General features: G+C 46.1%; 1 protein-coding gene across 1 annotated transcript in view; it reads right to left on the bottom strand.

The window, feature by feature from the left end:
• The window catches only part of LOC126529908 (endoplasmic reticulum aminopeptidase 2-like), a 123,128-nt gene that overhangs the window by 55,867 nt on the left and 48,610 nt on the right, over window positions 1-18,651 (bottom strand). The window contains exons 6-7 of the mRNA XM_050177359.2: window positions 16,173-16,304; window positions 12,581-12,812 (exon numbers count right to left, since the gene is read on the bottom strand). Coding sequence (XP_050033316.1) covers window positions 12,581-12,812; window positions 16,173-16,304 — 364 coding nt within the window. The remainder of the gene's footprint in view (window positions 1-12,580; window positions 12,813-16,172; window positions 16,305-18,651) is intronic.

Genomic DNA, 18,651 nt, shown 5'->3' with positions numbered 1-18,651 from the left:
ACAATGGAGTAGCTGCCGGTAATGTTTTAGTTAGTGAAAGTTAATTAGGTAATTGTAATTAATTATTTAATTTGAGACTTACTATTGTAATTATGAAAGTGTCAATGCGATATTTGTAGACACAGCCAAGGAACATCTAACTGCAGTATTTCAGCTACGCACTGATCGTGTGCTGCAAAATATAGCGAATACAATGTGACTGCGCTTCCACCCACATCATAAAGCAGCGTCCTCGATCAGGTTCCTTCTGAGTTAGCCAGAACGAAATGAAGGAAATTTTAAAAAATCGCTGCCCAAGCACTCCGTACAGATGGTTAACCAGTGAAGCTGAAACGTGCAGCCCTGGTGTTTGTCACTGGGTTACTCACTGGGCTATTCCCGACGGTTCATTAAATGACGGCTTGGTAGGTTGCTGGATCCTCCGTACGCAGTTGCTGCTTGCACTCGGCTGCACAAGCCTGTCTGCAGCATCGGGATGGTGTAGACAAGCTCGTTCCCGGTTCTGCTCGCTGCGTTGCTGATCGAAAGCTGCCTGCTCCTAAGGAGTACGTATAACATGTGGCCAACCCATTTTGGAGCCGGAGAGAAACTGCTGCGCCCACTCGCAGTCAATCGTGCACCTCTCTTTCACTTTTTTTCCTCACACATTCGCATGCGGTTGCATCGGAGTTTTCAGCGTACAGGTGACAGACGGATATACGAATCGGCTAGCCATATACAGTGCAGTCCACTTATAACAATATCGAGAAAGACGAAAAATATGATCATTATAATCGATGATCGCTATATCTGGACTGCAGTTATATATATATATATATATAAAAAAAGAAACGCGGAACATATCTTTGCAGCTCCGAACTCGAATTCGCTATTTGCTCTAAAGAACAGATGATGTAGAAAGTAGGCTGTGAAAAACAAACTTTATTTCTAGCGTCAATGACCCTGTCAAGGGTTAGGCATGCCGAAATAGCCAGAAATCTGCACTTGCTTTTGCGGCAGCTTCAGCTTCACAACCGCGGTGTGCATGGATTCCAGCTGCTGCACGAACACTGGCGGCAATCCTTTAGCATGCATAAAATCAATTAAGGAGTCGATCGATGACAGTGCACTTTGTGTGGACATCGTGGTCGGGGTCAAGCAGCCACTGTCAATCTTGTTGTAACTGTCGCTGCTGCCGTCGCCACCGTCGCACAACTTTCCCGTTTGTCAAGACAGCACATCTTCGGCGATGGCCTCGTCGGTGACCTCATCGCAGAACGAGGCAGCACTGTCTGCAGTCAAAAACTCCTCCATCGACGCACCACCTGTGTCACCAGTACGAACGAGCTCCCAGAGCTCGGTTATGTCAGCGGCTTCCACCGTGTTGGTCTCAGTGGGTTGGGGAAGTTCGTCCTGACGCACAAAGCCCGCCTTTTTGAAGTAGTTGTATATGGTTGACTGCTTTACTTCATACCATGCACCATAAACGAAGCGCACGGCTTTTAAAAGGCTGACCTTCAGGTCAGGGGGCCCGTCTGCGTGACCCGACGTGCCAGGAGCTGCGCGGTCAATGGCTAAAATTAGCCACTCCAGCATGCGCCGCCGATACAGGACTTTAAAGTTGGCGATCACACCAGCGTCCAACGGCTGCAGGCCTGCCGTAGTATTCGGAGGCATAAACATCAATTCGACAGATGTTAGCTTCGGGTTAACGCTGTGTGTGCTACAGTTGTCAAGTAGCAACACTACTGGTTGCTTTTCTTTCTTGGCCTTCAATTATACTGTTGAACTCGAGCAGCCATTCTTCGAACAGGCCGCGGGTCATCCACGCCTTCTTATTGCTGCGATAGCGGACCGGGATGTGCTGATTCTTAAAGCATGTTGGCTTCTTTGATCGCATGATCATGAAAGGCTTGAGACGATGGCTCCCGTCCATGCTAACGCACAGCAACACGGTCACCTAAGTTTCGAGTGCTTCCCGCCGGGGCATCGATCTCCTTTAAGAGCGTGAGTCTTCGACGGCAACATTTGAAAAAAACAGAGCAGTTTCGTCGCAATTATATATATCCTTCTCCGCGTAGCGCTCCAGCACGCCGGGCAGCTTTGTCTGCAGCCACTGCTGCTTTGCCTCTGTGTCCAAAGACGCTGCTTCCCCTACCACGTTTTTGTAAACGATTTCGTGCCGCTCTTTAAAGCACTGAATCTAGCCTCCCCCAGGCTCAAAATTTGGGCGTCCCAGAAGAAAAGCGAAGTTTTTCGCTTTGGTGGCAAGTATTGGCCCACTAATAGGCACATTATGCGGCGGGTTGTGATGAACCACTGGTAAAGCGCCTCTTCAACATCGGCGTACAAAGGGTCTCTAACCCTTTTCCGCTGATCGGTATGGCCACTGATAGCTCCTGCCTTCACAATTGCGGTGCTCCCGGTTTTCAAGATGGTTGATATCGTCAACTGGGTGAGCTCATACTTCTTCACGAGGGCGCTCACCTTGAAACTGCGTCGAGAGTCCTGCAAAATATCCATCTTCGTGTGAAGCGAAACAGCTTTGCGCTTTGTCGGCGCCACCTTCGAACTGGGTTGTACCGTTGGTTGCACGCTGCTTCCGTGGCGTCAGCCTGCTATCGCAAGAGAGAGAGACTGAGTGCGGGATGGGCGCCACCACGCCGCTTTGCTTGTCGCTTTTTTTTTTCTTTCTCTCTCTTTCGGAGCGACTGTGGCCGACATGCATGAAGCAGCTAGCGCCATCTTGTGGCACGCTGCGCCTACTCAGGTACTCTCCGGTGCGCGGTAATGGCGGCAGATACGAACTTATGGAGGTAAACATCGCCTCATCTCGACATCGTTCGTTTCAGGGAACTAAGCAACGCAAATGTTACGATCATTTTGCACGGAAAAAGCCATCCAGACGGCAGAATTTTTATCGTTATATCCGATATGCGGTGAATAACCTATCGTTATAAATGGTTTTTTCCCCATAGACCTAATGCATAAAATGACACTCTCAAGTCGACCCATCGTTATAACCGATATATTGTTATATGTGGTATCGTTATAAGTGGACTGCACTGTACAGCTTCGCTGTGAAACATCATGATCGAACTAGTGCCTTATCTGCTGCACCTCGGCTGAAGTAACGCATGACATTTCGTCTTAGTTGGAAACAAGCTATGATAGCTGTGTGGTGCAGCGTGAAGTGGGACAGGAGACACAGGAAAAAACAAGGACAAGCACTTAATGCCAACTGAAATTTTGCCTGATACAAAGTGTTATTTATATATAGGTGTTATACAACATTTTGTATCAGACAATAAAATTTCAGTTGGCATTAAGTGCATGTCCTCGTTTTTTCCCTGTGTCCCTTGTCCCGCTTCACGCTGCACCACAGTCTAAAATGAAAAATCAATCAGCCCTAACCATCACCCTTCTGTGATAGCTGTTGTCTTAGCAAAGATAAAGTGCACAGATGGTTCTTTTTATTTGCCACAAAACCTATCACCATAAAAGTGATTTGACAACGTAATTACAACTGCTTAAAGGTGCATTTTGTTTCGTCCCAGTCAACATGTTTTTTTCTAGTGAGCAGAAGGTAAAAATGATCCTTGCCTTGGGAGCTGCAAATGACAACAAGAGGAAGGCCGCAAATATATATCAGTCTTGAAAGTGTGGCAGTAGACCAAACGCTTCGACTATCATCAGAAATGATGAAAACCTCAGACTAATTGGCAGCTTCAATAAACAGAAGAAGAGGATTCCATCTTTGAGTCCTAGCCTATGCACGGATGTTCTAACATTAATGGCCTCAATCCCTCATGCCAGCATGCGGGACATGGCTGCCCAGGTAGAATTTCAAGTCATCAGTTGGAGGATCCTAAAGCCTTTCATCCGTACCACCTTTACCATCACCAATGCTTGGAAGTTAGGGATCTGTAGAATTGTCTAGATTGCTCGATTTGGGTCCTCACAAAACTCGATAAGTCACCAGACTTCTTGAGCAACACTATGTGCACAGATGAAGCGGATTTTCACAGAAACGCCCGAGTAAACTTGCATAATGTGCACTATTGTAGTGACTACAAAGCACACTGAGTAAAGTGCAATTGGCACCAGTACCTGTGATCGTGCAATGAGGGGTACGTAATTAGCACCGGTGCTATAAACAGTCCCATCTTCTTTGATCACACACTGAATGGACAGTGTTACGTGGACAAAATCTTTCAATGTGTGCTGGATGAGTTTCTCAGCAAAGTCCCACTGTCACGTCTTCCACTTCTGTAGTATCAGCAAGATGGAGCACCAGCACACAGCAGCAGCCAAGCTGAAACTGGCTGGATGCGACTTTTCATGTGCAATAGATTGGAAGGCACGGGCCTGTAAATTGGCCAGCTAGGTCACCTGACCTCTCCCCAATTGATTTCTTTCTTTGGGGTTATGTGAAAGATCTTGCTTACAGGATCGAGATGGACGTCAGATTAGCTCAAGACAAGAATAACAAATGTCTACCGTAGAATCCGAGCATCGGTCATCAAGAAAGCCACTGACGATGTGATAAACCAGACTCAGTACTGCGTAGCTGCAGAAGACCTATTCGAACACGTCCTCTAGGCAGCAGCTGGTGTTCAATGGCGCTTACGAATTCACAGATAGTAAGGGCACACGGAAATCTGAACTAATTTTTGTTTGTTTGTTGTGCAGGCGTCCCGATTGCCGATTTAGCTCATTTAGAAGTAGTTATTTACTTTCTTGAATGAATTGGTTTTGCCTTTTCTCAACACGTGGGTCGCTTCCCGGTCTGTTATTTAACTTTTATTTTATGCGATGAACCTGTTTTTGCAGTACGTATACATTCTAATGAAAACTAAAACCGTCACTTTAATTTGGCTTTGGTCCGAAGTAAGTTTTTGGCACGAAATATAGCTGCGCGCGCACTCTGTCAATGCGGTGCGAGCAAATCTGCAATTTCGAAACATGCTATGCCTATTATATCGTTTTTCACATTTCATGCGTGATAAGAGCGGCGCTTCGGCTGCGTTATCAAGGGGCTTTTATTATCAATGTGATCAGTCGGCCTTGAGAGACGGATAATAAGTGTGACGTAGGAATGAGATGAAGGAATAGCTGTGAAGCTGCAAGACCTGCTGTTGGTGCTCCTTCCGTACCATTATCAAGACGGTGCACTGTCTTTTTGGGTTGGCGACAGGCAATGCAGTTGCTTTCAATCAGCTTATTTAAGGGTGCTGCTTTATGATGCAGGTGGGAGCATAGTCGTGTGGTATTTTTCATATTTCGTGAGGTTTGTTTACCAGTCAGAAGAAATTACACGCAATTCGTATGTCACTGAAAACACAGCAGTTAGATGTCTGGGGATGCCTTGGGGCACCTACAGATGCCTCATTGATAATGCCTCTTTGATAATTAGCGTAGCACTTCTCGAATTAGATAATTAATTGCAAATGTCAAATTAAATTTCAGAAACGAAAGTATTTCAGGTGGCTACTCCACTGTACTGGAAAAAACAATATGCACTAGGTTTTTTTCGAGTAACACAACTGCTCTTTTTTAAAGACTTGGTGCGTGATAGTCAGGGAACTCTGTATAATTCACTCAATAACCTAGATGAGGCCAAACCGCATTCACTCGAAATCATAATCAACAGCAGTCATGTGCAGGAGCGCTTATACTCAGACTCACAGAAAAAAAAAAGACAGGCTCCAGTTTCGCCGGAAAGGCGGAGCAGTATTAGTGATAGCGAAGTATGAGAAACTTACACGAAGGAAAATTACACCACTGAGAGGCGTCAAATTCTTGGTGGTGGGAGAGGACTCAGGCTGCGAAATTGAACTGTCTCCTACTATGAGGCCTTCATATAAGGCCGTCACGTAAGTGAACAATTCTTCGAGGTCACATGAAGTTTCTTGAAGTGCAAGAAACATATATATATATATATATATTGTGACGCTCTTACGTACATATTGGGTTCACGCCTCAACAAACAGTATGTGGGGGCACCGAAGAGTGGTGAACGAAGAAGACGACGGGTGGCTGGCTAGCTGAATCTCGACAGGCGCTCAGCTGATCAAGGCCATCGCATCTAATTCTACCCGGCTTCAAAGTAACGCCAAGTAACTGGACGGCCAGTTATCGCGAACTGCATCACGCACGCTGGCTTCAAGCTCGGAGACCCAGACACCGACTCTGCTGAGGATGCTGCTGACTGCAACGGAGCAGCGCATCCGCCAGCAGACGTAATTGCGTCCTGGGCGGCCCTTCAAGGTGCCGGAAGTGTGGCATCCAGTGTCGAGCTGGACGACTTCATTGACGCTGACATCAATGTGATCGCCTGTGAGGAATTGAGCGATGAGGACATCATAAAAAGTGTCCGCGACGACGGAGGGCAGTCGGATGATGACGAAGTGCCAGACCTGCATCCACCGGCCACATCTCGCGTACTGGATGCGTTCGATGTCATCAGAAACAGCGTGGCTGTGCATGATGACGACGTCGCGATGCAGCTACTCGCCGAATGCGAAAATCGCGTCATGATGCTCCTAGGAAAAAAAGGGAAGCAGTCGACACTGCTTGACTTCTGGAAATAAATGTTTGTTTGTGGTTTACCAGTTCAGGCTAGCCATATTTTTGTGAATTTCACAACAACGAAATTTTCGCTTCTACGAATTTTTTTTCGTGCACCGTCAATTTCGTTGTAGCGGGACTCGACTGTACATGGCGATTTTGTGTTGACTACCGCCGTCTCAACACCATCACTAAAAAGGACGTATATCCTCTTCCGCGTATTGATGATGCTATCGACTGCCTCTCATCAGCGTAATACTTTTCGTCTGTTGACTTGAGCTTGGGGTACTGGCAGATTCCTATGCACAAGGCAGACAAGAAGAAAACGCCATTTGTAACCCCAGATGGACTTTCTGAATTCAATGTGATGCCGTTCGGGCTCTGTAATGCGCCTGCAACTTTCGAGCGCTTTATGGACAGACAACATCCTGCGTGGTTTGAAGTAAGAAGTATGCATGTGCTATCTAGACGATGTAGTGATTTTCGGGCGCGCATTCAGTGAGCACAACGCACGTCTCGATCTTGTGCTAGACTGCTTGGACAAAGCGGGTTTGGTGCTCAACTCGAAGAAGTGTCATTTTGGAGAGCGCCTAACACTCGTTCTGGGAGACCTAGTGGATAAGGACGGTATACGACCTGATCCAGCGAAGACTGCTACGGTGGAAGCCTTCAAGCAACCTTGCCATGCAAGAGAGCTACGCAGTTTCCTAGGGCTTTGCTCGTACTTCCGCCGGTTTATTCGTGGATTTGCCAACATCGCGTATCCACTGACATGCCTCCTGCAGAAGGGCGTTCTCTTTGAATGGACTCCTGAATGTGAAGCTAGTTTTCGTGAGCTGAAGTCTCGTCTGACGTCCCATCCCATTCTCCGACACTTCGACCATGCGGCTCCCACAGAAGTTCATACGGACGCTAGCGGTATTGGCATCGGCGCTGTCCTTATTTAACGCGTCGACCCCAAAGAACACGTCGTCGCCTATGCAAGTCGCTCTTTAAGTAAGTCCGAGCGTAACTACACCGTCACAGAGCAAGAATGTCTTGTAGTTATTTTTGCAGTACAGCGCTTCCGGTTGTACCTGTACGGGCGCCCCTTCACTGTGGTGACAGACCATCATTCTCTCTACTGGCTGGTTAATCTACGTGATCCGTCGGGCCGGCTAGCGCGTTGGACACTTCATTTACAGGAATATAACTTTACCGTTTCTTATAGAAGCGGCCGCCGACACGCCGACGCTGACTGCCTCTCGCGCATGCCGCTTTCAACGACGGACTGCGATGCGGACAACTTCAACTGCTATATCGCATCACTGGAGCCGGGATTTCCCGATATAAATACCTTCAAGGTCGAGCAACAAAAAGACAGAACTTTAGAACCACTGCTCATTACTGCAAGGCAATCAGCACCTTCCACTCGTTTCTGCGTTCGTGATGGGGTTCTTTACAAAAAGAACTATTCTACTACAGGCCCACGATATCTTCTGGTGGTCCCGGAGAGTCTCCGTCTTGTGCGCTATGCATGACGACCCAACATCTGGTCATTTGGGTTCTGCGCAAACTCTCCACCACCTTCAAGAAAGGTTCTACTGGCCTAAAATGTGCCAGATGACCGCCCAGTATGTGTCCAGCTGCATCGAGTGTCAACGTTACAAGCGTCCGACGAGTGCTCCTCCTGGTCAACTCCATCCAGTGCCACCCCCCAGCACTCCCTTTGAGCAAGTTGGCATCGACCTTCTCGGTCCTTTCCCACGTTCATCCGATGGGAATCGCTGGATAATCATGTGTGCCGATCACTTGACACGCTACTGTGAGACAGCTGCAATACCATCGGCTACTGCAACCGAAGTGTGTACTTTTCTGCTGCGTTTTGTCATTCTCCGACATGGACCTCCCAGAGTCAACATCAGTGATCGTGGGCGGCAGTTCTCTGCAGACGTGGTCGAAGAGATGCTTCTTCTATGTGCTTCAAGTTTTCGACATTCCACCCCGTATCATCCCCAAACAAATGGTCTTAGGGAACGTACGAACAGAACTCCTACTAACATGCTGTCCATGTATGTCGCGTCAGATCATAAGAACTAGGACAGCGTGCTACCTTTCATTACGTACGCATTTAACACCTCAAAGGATGAAGTTATGGGCTACAGGCCCTTCTTTCTTCTTTACGCTCGTCCGCCTCGTTATACACTAGACACTATCTCCCCATTTTCCAGCCACGATAATCTTTGTATATCAGAGACAGTCTGTCTTGCTGAAGAAGCCCGACGACTTGCTTCTTTACGCACTCTTGTTTCACAAGACCGCTCGAAGGCATGCTGCGACCGCGAACACCGACACGTGATATATGACCCTGGTGATTTAGTGTTGCTCTGGAAACCAACCAGGAAATGTGGATTATGTGAAAAACTGCTGGCCCACTATGTTGGACCCTATGTTATTACTGAGCGTATCAGTGAATTAACCTACCACATAGCATGTCTCACATCAAATGGCCGACGGTCAGCAAAGACTGAACTTTTGCATGTCGCCTGTTTAAAGCCCTTTATTTCTCGACAGCCTGTTTGACTTGCCCGACGGGCTTCGTCTGCGCAGAGGGAAATGTGACGCTCTTACGTGCATAGTGGGTTCACGCCTCAACAAACAGTATGCGGGGGCACCGAAGAGTGGTGAACGAGGAAGACGATGTGTGGCTGGCTAGCTGAATCTCGACAGGCGCTCAGCTGATCAAGGCCGTCGCATCTAATTCTACCTGGCTTCAATGTAACGCCTTTTGTGGGCGTAACAATATATATATATATATATATATCATCATCAGCCTGATTACGCCCACTGCAGGGCAAAGGCCTCTCTCATACTTCTCCATATATACAGTCGCCGACTGTTTATTCGGACCTCACGGGGACTGCGGAAATGTCCAAATAAACAGGTGTCCGAAAAAGCAGATTAAGAAAAGAAAAAAGAAATCCTTTATTTCCACGCACTTATTCAGGCTCGGCAGTAGGCCTGAAGAAATCGTGAATGCGCCGTCACACGCTGTTCCATTTACGTGCAATCAGATAAGCCTGAATATCGGAGAGGGTCGTACGGTCACTATAGGTGGCTGAAAGCGCAGTCACTGCTTGTGCATGCTCCGCATGCGACGGCAGTGTAGCACATGGTGCGTCATCTTCCGACTCGGAGTCATCGTCCGGCGGTGCAGCAGAAACCTGACGAATGATCTCGCCGTCATCAAGTTCTGTGCATGTCAGTACAGAAGCGTGAGCACCTGTGAAACTGTCAAATGAGATGGTGTCCGGAACCACAGCACAGGTCTTGGCAGAACACTTTTGGCGTCAGTAGGGTACACATTGGAAGGCTACAAATCCTAGGTTCCCGGCACCCACTTGCCGGCATTCCGCAGCGCAGTCTGCGCGGGCACTGTCGGTTCCATTAGACACTTGACGCTATGTTTCCGTATGCCACGTTTCATCACCGCAACCTTGACACAGCACACAAAGCAAACATCACCACGCCGTCACGCCGATACCAGTCGCACAAACGAAAAACGTGGCCTACTCGCAGCATCGTGCACGAAGAAACAAACAAATCAGCTGCTGGATTGTCTTGACATGGCTTACTAAGATGAGACCGGAACTGCTGTAGCCATGCACCAGGCAGAAACGATGATGATGAGCAGGGATTTACAGTAGTGCCACTTCGTGGGGCAGAAAGGAGGCTCCGTTCAAAACAAAAACGGCATTCAGCAAGTTGATCCATGCATCAGTCAGAGTCGGTGCATGGTGCTTGATCGAGTTGGCTTAAGGAGTGTCCGAAAAATCAGACAAGAGGTTGCAAGGTGTCCGAACTTTCGGCAGTTGTTACACATTATGGTCTATGGGGAGAATGGCGGTGCAGCGAATTTATATATATATATATATTATGTGTGTATATATATATATATATATATATATATATATAAAAGGAAACGCCAATGTATGAAAGCCTCTAATCCTACAGCTAGAATAGAACTAGGAGAACTTTCCAAGTTAATCAACAAGCGTAAGACAGTTGACATAAGGAAGTATAATATGGGTAGAATTGAACACGCTCTCAGGAACGGAGGAAGCCTAAAAGCAATAGCAGTGAAGAAGTAACTAGGAATAGGCAAGAATCAGCTGTATGCGTTAAGAGACAAAGCCGGCAATATCATTACTAATATGGATGAGATAGTTCAAGTGGCTGAGGATTTCTATAGAGATTTATACAGTACCAGTGGCACCCACGACGATAATGGAAGAGAGAATAGTCTAGAGGAATTTGAAATCCCATAAGTAACGCCGGAAGAAGTAAAGAAAGCCTTGGGAGCTATGCAAAGGGGGAAGGCAGCTGGGAGCATCAGGTAACAGCAGATTTGTTGAAGGATGGTGGGCAGATTGTTCTAGAAAAACTGGCCACTCTGTATACGCAATGCCTCATGACTTCGAGCATACCGGAATCTTGGAAGAACGCTAACATAATCATAATCCATAAGAAAGGGGACGCCAAAGACTTGAAAAATTATAGACTGATCAGCTTACTGTCCGTTGCCTACAAATTATGTACTAAGGTAATCGCAAATAGAATCAGGAACACCTTAGGCTTCTGCCAACCAAAGGACCAGGCAGGATTCCGTAAAGGCTACTCAACAATAGACCATATTCACACTATCAATCAGGTGATAGAGAAATGTGCGGAATATAACCAACGCTTATATATAGCTTTCATTGATTACGAGAAAGCGTTTGATTCAGTCAAAACATCAGCAGTCATGGAGGCATTACGGAATCAGGGTGTAGATGAGCTGAGAGAGTGTAGATGATTTGCATTATGGGGCTGCACATGCCAAAACCACAATCGGATTATAAGGCACACCATAGTGGCGGACTCCAGATTAATTTTGGGACCATTGTGTTCTCTACTGCGTCCCTAAATCTAAGTGCACGAACAATTTTTTATTTCGCCTCCGCCAAAATGCGGCTGCTGTGGTCGGGATCAAACCTGCGACCTCGAGCAATGCTATAAGCCAGCACGGCGGGCACAGAAGCATTGATTTGACATGTGACTGCTTCCATAATGTCGATGTCGCCTAATGCGGCTCTGCTTCTGCACACCCTATATTATAAGTTGTCCACTTGGCAAATTTGCAGGGTGTTTATTTTTCAGAAATAGCAGAAACGTACCGTACCGTACCTTCAACTTAAAGTTATCCTGTATGCCTGCAGCAACTGCTGTCACGCCTATAGTAGTAGCGTTTACCTGCCTTCTCACATCACCTTACCCCCCCGCTAGTATATAAACTGCGAGCGAAGAGTGGCAAGCCACTCGTTTCGTGATTGTGTCTGTTCTACCCATCCTCTGCCTCCTCTCCCCCTCCTCTGGATCTGCACGTTAGTAGAAAGGTAAGCACTGCAATTTCTGCAATGCTTTTGTGGGTGGTCATGGATAATTACAGCTTTCAAGAGGCTAACGTGGAGAAGCCCAGGGAGCTCAGAGGGCATTGTGCCCATTCGAGGTGGTGCAAAGGTCCAAAGAAGTTTCTCACATTGTCTTTGCTCTCTGCCAGGCTCCTGTCATGTGTACACACACTCTGAATCCCCCCCCCAACATGGTGTGCCAGACAGCAGCAGGAGCAGAAGCAGTGGGAAAGTTGAAGGAAGAGGTTAAGAAAGCTTCACTTTAAAACACACAGATGTTTGAGAGCTCATATGCATTCCTCGGTCACACTCAAGGAGCCCGTTCCAAAGAACCCATACAGTCTGTGAAACGTCAGTCTCTTGCACCTCGATTTGGTCAGTGACTGCAACTTCATCCTCATGTTACCTGACCAGACGGACTTTAATCAAACGCTTGATTAAATCGTACCCCTCTGTCAGGGCAATAGAACCTCCTTTTTGCACAGCATGACAGTGCACATGCAGAAACTTCTGGCCACAGAAATGACAACAGCTGAAATTCAAAACAAGCAGGCAAAGCTGCTGCAGTAGTTGGGGCTAGCAGATTGTGTGACAGGGCTCACAATCAGTGCTGTTCATCCAGACCAGACGCTGCTGACCGCCATCCGTGACAAAAGTGAGCGGCACGTGCCACCTTGCCACATCAGTGACCAGGTCAGCAGGCAGGAGCTGGAATCGCCGCTGCGTAGCATGCAGCCATCCATCACTCCCGACTGAAAGTCGCACAAGTGGGAAGCCTTTCTGTCGTGTCCACGTCTCCATGACCTGTGAAACTCCCACCTGTCCAGAGGTCACCTGTTGCAAGACACGGTGGCCTTTATTAGAGGCCACTGGGAGCTCTAACCCCCACATCTCCTCAACTTGACACCTTACCTCAAAACAGTGTGTTACATTGCCACCTCTTGACTGCACTGCTCACTGCCCTCAATGACACTCTAGTGAAAGAATGCAACACTTTGCCATAAGAAAGGCTGAAACATAGTCTTTGCTTCAGTCAAACACCAGTACTGTGCCCTACCTGGGCAAGCCAGACTAGTTTCTAACAGAAGCCTGTTTGTGATCATGGGGGTGTCTGAGCAAACACAGTTGGTTGGCACCCTTTGGCCGAGTTTTATATTCAGCCGCCGCCGCCGCCACCGCCACCACCGCCACCACCTGTTCTCTGTTAAGGTCCTCAGTGTTGCTGAACAGGACAATGTCATCTGCAAACCGAAGGTTGCCGAGATATTTACCATTTATCCTTACTCCTAAGCCATGCCAATTTAATAGCTTGAATACTTATTCCAAGCATGCAGTGAATAGCATTTGAGAGATTGTGTCTCCTTGTCTGACCCCTTTCTTTATAGGTATCTTTCTACTTTTCTTGTGGAGAATGCAGGTAGCTGTGGAATCTTTGTAGATATTTTCCAAGATATTGTTACGGGGATGTTGGGAGTGTAGATGATTATATTTACAATATATTGACACAAGATGATTTCAAATTACACACGCCAGCCGCCTCCTGCGTCCGTCCAGTTGTTTACTGCTACCTGTGAAAGATAGCGGCAGTGAACCAGGCAACACGGGTTCGCAAGGCACGCGCATTCGGAGCAACCCATCATCAGCGCAGGACACAAGGGGAGAAGAAGAGGTGTGGGACTCTGGTGAAAAGACTGTGGACGTTCTAGTGGGCCTCTCGCTTAGCTGTTTGTTGGGCACAAGTTCGCCCAAGGTAAAGTGATTAAAGTAGTGTCACTGAACTGTTTCGTTACAGCTCTGGTGGAGACGCAGGGTATGATTTCAAGCCCTTCTCAAGTCAGAGAAAGGAGCCCGAACTCACGGCGACTTGCACCCATCGCATTGACTCCTGTTCACCAACGCTGCAGTCGTCGCATACGTGGTGAGCCCCCCGAGTTTTCCCCTTTGCCGGATTCTATCGGAGCATCAGCATCTGCTAACGGAAATGCTACCTAAATGACAACTCAAATCCCGCCAACTCGCATCGGAAAGGAAAGGCTGTACTGTTAAGCATACTTCCCCGTTTGTGCACTGTAGAATGGGAGTTGTTTATGAGCTTCCATTTTCCTGTGGTCATGTCTATATCGGTCAAACAGGTCGTTGCCTGAATATTAGATTGTCTGAGCATAGGTGCTCGCTAACGGGTAATGCCTACTCGCATGTCGCGCGGCATCGCTCTGAGAATGGGTGCACTCCAATCTATAAAAACACCACAATACTTTCCGCGCATAAAAATCAGACCACGAGGGAGATTATTGAGGCCTACTATATCAGGAAAAAAGGGTCACGCTGTGTAAGCATGCCATTGTTAAATTTGCATGACAGTGAATTTGAATTTTTAAGCCGCCTCATAGTGTAGCATTAGATTACAGGGTTTTGCGTTTTTTGCCTACGCACTGATAATGACGCCATCGATGGGAGAGCACGTGGCTATGGGTTGTGTACACAAGTTTGTGTATGCCTTCGAATAAAGCTAGTTGTGAGTTCAGCGCTGTCCTGTGTGTTCCTGCCTTCTGTCTTCGTCTTATTGCACTGCCCCTTCAAGATGTTCTAGCAGTGCCATGCTCAGCAGCCCACGACAAAAAGCAGGAGCACCTAGGAAGTGCATCACTTGGGGCAGCGCAGTCAGGATGAAAGCATCACACATGCTGTACGCCATACCATACTCACACAAATGCAACAAAAATGGTGCCAGTCATACAAAGGTCATACTTTACTTCTCCTGAGCCAAAAACTAGAAAATGAAAAGCATGTGATGCCATGTCACAGCTTTAGTTATATAAGAAGGAGGAGACGTGCATTGGAAACGAAGAAATGGCATCACTGGCATTGCAAACTACAAAATACGGCACTTAATTCGCTGACGATTTTTGCTGACGATTGCATAATTTACCGCACCATTAGTTCTATCGACGACCACATCGCACTTCAAAATGACCTGAAGAATGTTTCTGATTGGTGTAGCACCTGGCAAATGCCTCTTAACGAATCTAAATGTAACATTATCACTTTTAGCCGTAAGCATGTCAATTCTCAGTTCACCTACTTTCTTAACTACTCTCAGGTCTCGAAAGCATCTTCATATAAATATCTCGGAGTTCACCTCGCTCCTAACCTGTCCTGGGCATCCCACGTCACCGCCATTTGCGCCAAAGCCTCACGAACTTTGGGGTATTTACGAAGAAACTTAAAGAACGCCCCAACCAGCATCTGGAAGCTTGCATATGCAACATTTGTCCGGCCTCAACTAGAATTTGCAAGTCCTGTGTGGTCGCCTCATCAAAAATATCTAATCAATATGCTAGAAGCCGTACAGAACAGAGCAGCACGTTTCATTTCTTGCGATTATAACTATTCTCATAGCGTAACTGAAATTAAACAGAATCATGACATCATTTCACTTGAAACTCGCCGTTGCATCGCACTTCTCTGTTTGTTCCACAAGTACGTTAATAGTAATAGGCTGTCTCCGCTACCTCTCGAAAGGCCTTTGCGCATGTCAAAACGCCTCCATAACAATTTCAGTTACTCACGCATCTTCGGTCACACATTAACCTTCAACAGCTCTGCGCTTCCACGTGCCATTTCTCTGTGGAACGATTTGCCCGACACTATCGCTTCCTTAACAAACCATGATTCCTTCCTCAACCAAGTCAGCAGTCATCTTTCAATAACACCCTTTTAATCTGTTCACCAACTTATTACTTTTCATTGCTATTTCTCACCTGCATCGTGGTTCGTACTGCGCATCAGTTACTTTTCTTTTTTTTAAAGTGCTGTATCTCTTGTGTTTGAATGCTTTTTAGTAGAAATGTATAAGTGCCACTTGCTACATAATATGTTCACTAGCTCATATAGTACTGTTTCTGTTTATACCCCCCCTTACGTCATGCTCCTACGGGGGCCTGTAAGGTCATTGTAAATAAATAAATAAATTGAGAGGCTTTAGTTACTACATAGTCAATGTTTACTGCATTATATGTGATAAAAATACTTGAACATTCTGAATATTTGCATATAAGAGCACTTCTCTGCAAGGCATTTTTTTAATGTCACCTGATAAGCATGGTCCTTTTTTGCATGTCACACCATGGTGTCAGGAGAGGGGGATTTACTGCAACTGTGAGCAAGACACTCGAAGAAGACACGCAGACTCACATTTGTGAAGGTGTCCCAGAGGTCTGCAGTGTCAGCGTTGTGGTAACGATACATGTTCAGATACTGGGTCAGGCCTTTCCGTAGCTGCTGCCGGCCCAGGAAGCCCTCCAGCATGGCCACTACAGCGGCACCCTGCAATGACAGCATGTGTAGTAGCAGCCGTCACACAAGTTGCACATAAGTTTGGCTACTCTAAGATCAAGCTATGGAGACATATGCAATGAATGCACCTTTCTCCAATAAGGTGCACTCCACTTATAATGGTTATCTGACCCAAAAACCAATGCTTAGATATTCATTTATTATATACCTTTGCATGTAAGGCTGTAGCAGGATTGTTACACAACATTAGGTTACAAATACAGTATCGATAAAGTGCTGGAAGGGGTGTGCGACAAATGAATAGTATGTTTCGAATCAAATATTGAATCGAATCAATAAAATAAAGCCGAATTAAATATTAGAAAATCTAACACAAACTTTTAAGATCAAGATGTACAGTATGCTCTACTCCTATTAAAGGGAACACCAAATTAGTATGCCAGTATTGATAACAGTTCGTATACGAAGGCCTGGAAAATATTTTTTATTGATAGAATACCTGTCAAATATAAGTAAGTGGTTTTTCACTCTGTAGGAGTGGGCATGGCAGACCAAGCTTCGGCATGATGTCTAAGCCTTTCTTCTGTATCGCGCAGGTTAGTTCATACTTTACTACGCTTAGAAGTGATTGCCGCAGTATATTGGTCATGCCATGCCCACAACAGCGCGTTACCATAGCGTATAATGTGTATTGTGTGTGCCAGCTTCTTCTTTGCGGGGACGTAGAATTGAATCATGGCCCACAGACAGCAGAACTTCTGGAAGAACTGTGGGAAGGGCCACACAAGCTTAGCGCTGAAGTGATGGCACTTAGGACTCAGTAAAGCACGATGGAAAAGTTAATGTCAGATATGGTGTTACGTTTTGACAAAATCAATAAACAAGGTGATTGCGTTGCTTCCCTTGAACAATCGGTGAATCTTCCGCATAAAAAAATCATTGACCTAGAGGAACGGAGCAGGCGGTCATATCTGATTGTTTTCGGGGTACAAGAAGGTAGTGCCGAAACTGTTAACGATCTGAAGCAAAAAGTCTTGAGGGACATCTTTTCACAGAAACTTAATGTTACCTGCAACTCGGTAGGGAGAATTCATCGGTTGGGCAAACGTGACAAAAAAATAGGCCAGTTATAACATACTTTTAAGATTATAACGAGAAACAGCAAGTATCGAAAAACACATATAAGCTTAAAGGATTGAAAACGTCAGTTCAAAGCGATTTTTCTCTGGACATGCGCAGAAAGCGGAAACTTTTGAGAACTGGGCAAGAAAGTAAAACTTATCAATGATGAGCTACGAGTGGATGGACAATTGTTTATGTGGGACGAAAACACTGACTCCAGGATAGAATGAAATACTCGTCAAAGCTTATCCACCCCTCAATTAATTAGTTCGACTACTAAGAATCTACGGGTTTTAAACATAAACGCGTGCAGTGTAGTGAACAAAAGTGCCCAGCGTGAGGCTACCCTTTTAAGTTACGATCCCCATGTTGTTGTGATTACTGAAACTTGGCTGCGCGATGACATTGATAGCGCAAGCGTTTTTCCACCTTCTTATCAAGTATTTCGACGTGACAGGCCTTCCAGAGGAGGCGGTGTAGCTGTACTAGTCAAACATAGCATACCTGCTTTTCCACTTCGGCAGATTGAAAATCACGAAAGTGTCAGCCTAAACCTTCACTGTTGGGCGCGATCCTTTTTATTATTCGCTGTTTATCGCGCACCTGAGTCACCTACCCAGTTCCTAAATGACCTTTATGAGCATATGTCGGCTTTTTCTCAGGATAACATACTTCTCATTGGTGACTTCAATCTGCCTGGTGTTAAATGGGATTATGCTGCTTACAGTTACGATCAGAATGTCGATTACTTGATTGATATTATGCTAACTAATAACTTGCAACAAATTGTGACACAACCGACGTACTTACAAGGAGATAGTGAAACTATGCTTGATCTTATTTTTATTAGTTATTTTATTGAAAATTTTGTCACCTCTTTAGAAAAAGGTATTTCGGATCATGAACTTGTCTACTTTTCATGTCCCATGGAATGTTGCGATACTGCCCTTGATAAAACAGTGATTGGGAAGGACTTTTGCTGTGCCAGAGATGAAAGTGTTTTGGACTACTTGGATCACAGGCTGAGCGAATTTGATGGGAATGACGCCGTGGTGCTCTGGAATAAGTTCAAAGAAATGGGCCATTTCTGTCTCTATAATCTTATTCCAAACAAAGTTAAGAAGTCCAAACGTAATCCGTGGGTTACACGAAAAGTACTGCAACTTAAACAAAAACTAAAAAGGCTAAAGCAACGGCATGCCCTTTGCACTGAAATCCAGAACATTTAAGAGGCCTTGAATCGGGCTGTATTCAA

This window comes from Dermacentor andersoni, chromosome 5, assembly GCF_023375885.2.
Source record: "Dermacentor andersoni chromosome 5, qqDerAnde1_hic_scaffold, whole genome shotgun sequence".
Lineage (NCBI taxonomy): Eukaryota > Metazoa > Arthropoda > Arachnida > Ixodida > Ixodidae > Dermacentor > Dermacentor andersoni.
Note: the sequence above shows the minus strand (reverse complement) of the source record. Positions and strands in the feature narration are given on the sequence as shown.